General features: G+C 39.3%; 1 protein-coding gene across 1 annotated transcript; it reads left to right on the plus strand.

Annotated features, from left to right (window-relative positions):
- The first annotated feature begins 355 nt into the window (after nucleotides 1-355).
- Nucleotides 356-4,946, plus strand: LOC129840448 (OX-2 membrane glycoprotein-like). The gene is made up of 5 exons (XM_055908350.1): nucleotides 356-693; nucleotides 864-1,205; nucleotides 2,118-2,444; nucleotides 3,074-3,172; nucleotides 3,393-4,946. Exons 1-5 carry the CDS (start codon nucleotides 654-656, stop codon nucleotides 3,455-3,457), a joined length of 873 nt encoding a protein of 290 aa, XP_055764325.1. The 5' UTR covers nucleotides 356-653; the 3' UTR covers nucleotides 3,458-4,946.
- Nucleotides 4,947-5,257: the final 311 nt, after the last annotated feature.

The raw sequence follows: 5,257 nt of genomic DNA on the forward strand, positions 1-5,257 counted from the left end.
ACACTTATGGTTACTGCATGATTCCATATGTGTTATTTCATCGTCTATGTCTTCACTATTATTCTACAATGTAGAAACTAGTAAAAATAAAGAAAAACCCTTGAATGAGTAGGTGTGTTCAGACTTTTGACTGGTACTGTAGACTGACTGAAATGTATGCTATGCTAATCAAGTGTAGGCGTGTTTAGTTTCTGGAATGGAGCATTAGCAGCCAATTGGTTTGGAACTTGCTGTGGTTACAGTAGCCTTTCGATACCTTTGATGTGGTGACCTCTACATTGTAGTTTAGTTCGGCATAGAGCATGTGAACCAAAAAAATATTACGTCGAAATAAATACATTTCCGCGTTTATTGTTGCTATGACGTCATTCAGCTTCAGCCTAATGTGCGCCACAAAAACAAAAAAAAGAACTAACAGTTCCTTCTTTCTTGTCATGTATTTTACAGTAGATGTCACGTTGTAATTGGTTACGGCCGGGAACCACTGGGGAACGAGACTGATCTATACCCCTCAACAATTTAAGGGATTTCCAAAAACATTCTTTCCCTTTCGTTGAATCTGACTCACTTCACGTGCAACTAACGAAGCAATATATTATGGTCCAAAGTGAGAAAGAACACCATGAGCTCAAGTCAACATTCACCAGCTGAGAATGAATACTTTTCTCATTCTCTTATGCTTGCTCTCTGAAGGTAATTAAATTGTTTCCCATGGCTTCTGACTAGGGGTGATTCTGCTCGTGTAAGATGAGATATGTTAGGTAAACCACATTTCCCACGTTTGACAGGTAATTGATTATTTTGTATGTAGGCTAAACTTGTTTTATTTATTTAACTGTTAACTTGCCTTCTTCCTTTTGTAGCGGTCTCTGTCAACATCGTAGCTAGAGGAGACAGCAGGGTTGACTTCAATGCCGACGCATCATATACCTGCTCCCTTGCAGACCCGACAGGTGTGCTGCAAGTCACCTGGCAGAGGCTGTTCAAAGACGACTCGGTGGAGAATCTGGCCACCTACAGCAAGCGGTTTGGCGCTCAAATCATAGACCCGCACCGAGGCAAGGTGGTTTTCACGGAGGCATCTCTCAACTCGACGTCCATTACCGTGAAGAATGTAACATGGGCGGACGAAGCCTGCTATATTTGTTCCTTCAATGTTTACCCGAGTGGATCAAGACGCAAGCAGACGTGTCTTACCGTTCAAGGTATTTAATGCACGGAATAATAACAGTTTTAGGGCTTCCCTCTATTGTTCTCTATTCAGTTGAAGTTATATTTTAATGTAAGTGATATTGTAACTCAAAATAATAATCGTAAATCAGCACAGGTACAAGCACACCTGGTCAACTAATTATCCAGCCCTTGATTAAACCTAGTTGAATCAGGTGTGCTGGTACTGGAATAGAAGTGAAAGTCACTGGGGGTATCCTCTTATCGAACATTCATAAAGACTTCATAAGTAATACCTTCAGTACATTCGGAATGTATTCAGACCCCTTGACTTTTTGCACATTTTGTTACTTTACAGCCTAAAATAGATTTTTGGCTTTGTCATTATGGGGTATTGTGTGTAGATTGAGGAATTTGTATTTATTTAATCAATTTTAGAATAAATTTGTAATGTAACTGAATGTGGAATGCGGTCTGAATACTTTCCGAATGTACTGTAGATGCTTCACTAATACAGTTTTAAGCTAAAGCTGTATTGTAGACGCTTCATAAAGGTCCTTACATCTGGTGCTTTGCCGAATATAGAATAATACTTTATTTACCCTTTACTGCAGGACATTTGCTAAGGAGTGATAAATCTGAATAATACAGTATGGCCGTGTAAAGGGTTTATTATGGGTTTTATTAGGGGAGTAGAAACACTATGCTTTAGAACACCAGCTAACTGCAACTATAAATCACCATATTGGCATTGTTGCATCACTGACAGGATTGAAAAAAATGTCTGAATGACCATGAACTCTGCATGCATTAATAAGGGACATTGGCTGGTGTCAAAACATATATGAAAACATGATACATATTTTGAAAGCAGTTCTTAATTGATCTGCCTGGTAAAATAAATAAAATCAACATGATCTAATATTCCCTGTTTCATCTATTCAAAGGTGTATCAGAAGTGAGAGCCACAATGCAAAAAGTCCCCAGCACTGAACCTGACTCAGACATGGAAGTTGTGGTCAGCTGCTCTGCCACAGGTAAACCAGCACCTTGGATCCAATGGAACATTTCTGCAGCAGCACTCATAAAGACACCTAACAACTGGACTGTCATTAACAAAGACCAAACTGTCACAGCCATTAGCAACATCACCCTCCAACTGTTGCCAGGCTCAGGGGGATACGTGGACTGTATCGTAAACAATGGGATGAGGACACAGAGACACGAGCGGGTCCTGCTTCCTATTCTCCCTGGAGAGAGGGAGGTTGAAGAGGGTACGTGATGTTGACGTATTATATACTTCTAAACCATACTCTTTTAGCGTGTCAGAATGGTCCAACCTGAAAACAACATTGAGAAAACATCATCCCTAGCTCTATAAACAGCATGCCAAATTCATGATATTAATAATAAACATTTACATTTGGATACATGAATTTGGCGTTCTATTTAACAGGCTACATCACCCCCAGGGGCCTGTTGTGATAGCCTTGTGACCAGCGTCATCGTGCAATAGCGCGACATTCTGTTCCCTGAAAACAGAAGGCAGCGATTTCAGGCTGGTTCCAAGAGGCTAATGTTGTGATGCTATTAGTGCTGTTGGTAATGTTATCTCACCAGCTGGGTTTAATGTTGACTACCATGGTAAAGCATCACGAGTCACTCCCTTTTAACATCACACTGTAGTCAAGTGTTGTGTTGAGTTCTGGGTAGTTTCCAGCCCCTCAGGGAAGCTACGCGAGAGATGATATGATTGGATAGATGGGACAGAACATGATGTCAACATGTTATTAAAACTGAATGCATTAAAAAGGAAGGGTGTAAAATTCCTCGTCTTTCTCTTCAGAGTAAATGCTGTCTCTCCAAACACATGCTCACTGGAATTTCATGTTTCACCTTCCAGATGACAAGAGGACATCCCCGTGGGCTGTTGCCATTCCAGTATTCCTAATCATTTCCCTTTTAGTCATCTTTGGCTGTGTCGAACTTCAAAAGAAAAAAGGTGAGTCCGCACAAGATTATCTGTAATATCTAATATCTTTATTTTAATCGTCTTAGTAAGACAAATGGAATGGATTGAGTCATCAACTCTATATATGGTTCTGTCTTTTATCAGACAAACTGTGAGCAACACATGCCTTAGAGCTCAGGAATGTTTATGGATAACGTCCTTTCAGATTCACTGTAGTACAGTATAGTAACCTTCACATTCTATCTGGCAGGTTGCAGGCAAGCAGCGTTGGCAACGACAGCAGACGAGCAGGACCCTGTTAGGAGCATTGTGTAAACATCTGTCTGTTGTTGCTGACCGTGCTTATATGCACTGTAGCTGACGGCTGTTTTTGTTGAGGACTGGAGCACCTGTTGTTACTGAGCCTGGATGTTGAACCTTGTTGAATCATTCTTACACAGTCATGAATAAGCTAATTAACACATGCATTATACAAGCCATGATATGGTTAATGCTGTTTAGAGGTACTGAAATGGCACTTTTAGGTTTGAGAGATTGATGACCTCTTGTAGGTGAGTGTTGTGATATGAGGTAGGTTACTTGTTGCCTGGCTACCCAAACTCCTTGCTCCGGCCAAACGCCACGCCCAAGGACGTTAGTTTCTTCTTCGCAATGAGTCTGGATTTGAGTACCTCCCCAACATTTCACCGAATGCCAACACATTCGGGGGCCATCTGATTTGTCCGGTAACGATGGGTTAAGTCAGAGCTAGAACACACGTGGGTAAAACAGTGGTTTGAAAATTCATCATTGGCTGTTACTCTGATTGGTTAGAGACAATCCAATCGCTGAAGACATTGTTCTGTACAACACCCATCATGCCCCTCGTCACCACAAACAACTTCATTAATAACCCTCACCATATCCAGACTAAAGTATGTAGTGAAGGACAAAGCAGCGGAAGAATTTAGTTTGAGTCGTCAGGCTAGGTTACCTCATCTATTAGGACAGCACCACCTACTGTTTGAATGTACTTTATTATAACATACACCAAGTAGAATAGATTTATCTATTTATTTTATGGTTTTAAATAACCTATTAATCTATTTTATTTCAACCCACTTCAATATGATTGAATTTGTTGCACTTTTGTTCAAGTTAAGTTTACAGTGTATTGTTATTATAAATCTATGGAACTACAGATAGTTTTGTTGTTCTTCATGTTATGTCAGTATAATGTGTGAATGTATTTGAGGCCTTAGAATGTAATGGTGATAATGTTTGCTCTTTAATTGTTTGTTATATCCTCATGTTTGAGTTCCTATTTATTTATTTTGATTATGGATGTTACTTGTTGTGTTAGATTCCAATTTCCATTTGATTTGACGCTGTTTATAAATCAGGCTATTATTCTCGCTTGATCTGTACAATGTTTTCGGTTGTTTAATATTCAAAAACATTCTTTATATGTATTTATGGATTGTGTTACCACCTGTTTGATATAAAACTATTCGCCGTATTTAAAAAAAAAAAAATACAAAAACAACAACTGCCAATTGTCTCCTTACTTAAACTTAAAGTCAGGGGTAGGTTCTTATAGCTCTGTTTCAGTAACATCGCCATTTTAAGATCTGGGGTAGGTTGTTATAGCTCCTCCTTGTTTACAGTAATATCACCATATCAGGGGTAGGTTGTTATAGCTCCTCCTTGTTTACAGTAACATCACCATTTACAATCAGGGTGTAGGTTGTAATAGCTCGGCGCCAGGCTCACTTGGCTATGTGTGTGTAATATTTCAGCTCCTATCTGTTTTATTATCTGAGAAGAGCTCCTTTAAACTTCACAACTAAAACTGGTAAAACAGTGGTTCTGACATTGGCTTACACACTCTGGAAGAGAAACATAAAGAATATATATTTAAAATGTCACCAGCTGAAGTTACTTTTAGCCTGGTGTATGGGGAGGGACCATATATGATTCAACCTCATGTTGGTTGGACACAGAGGAGAATTCAAATTCCCTCTTTTCACCCTCAAGTGATTATAATAGAACTCACATTTTTACCAGGTCTCCTGCACACTACAACTACCTGTTTATTATACTAATAGTCTAGTCATTTCTAAAAGGTGAGGTAAT

The sequence above is a fragment of the Salvelinus fontinalis genome, chromosome 41 (assembly GCF_029448725.1).
Source record: "Salvelinus fontinalis isolate EN_2023a chromosome 41, ASM2944872v1, whole genome shotgun sequence".
Lineage (NCBI taxonomy): Eukaryota > Metazoa > Chordata > Actinopteri > Salmoniformes > Salmonidae > Salvelinus > Salvelinus fontinalis.

Coding starts and splice junctions, on each gene's coding strand:
- LOC129840448 (XM_055908350.1), top strand. CDS start 654: ATGAATACTTTTCTCATTCTCTTATGCTTGCTCTCTGAAG. Junction 2,445..3,073: donor AGAGAGGGAGGTTGAAGAGG/GTACGTGATGTT, acceptor TTCACCTTCCAG/ATGACAAGAGGACATCCCCG. Junction 3,173..3,392: donor CGAACTTCAAAAGAAAAAAG/GTGAGTCCGCAC, acceptor TCTATCTGGCAG/GTTGCAGGCAAGCAGCGTTG.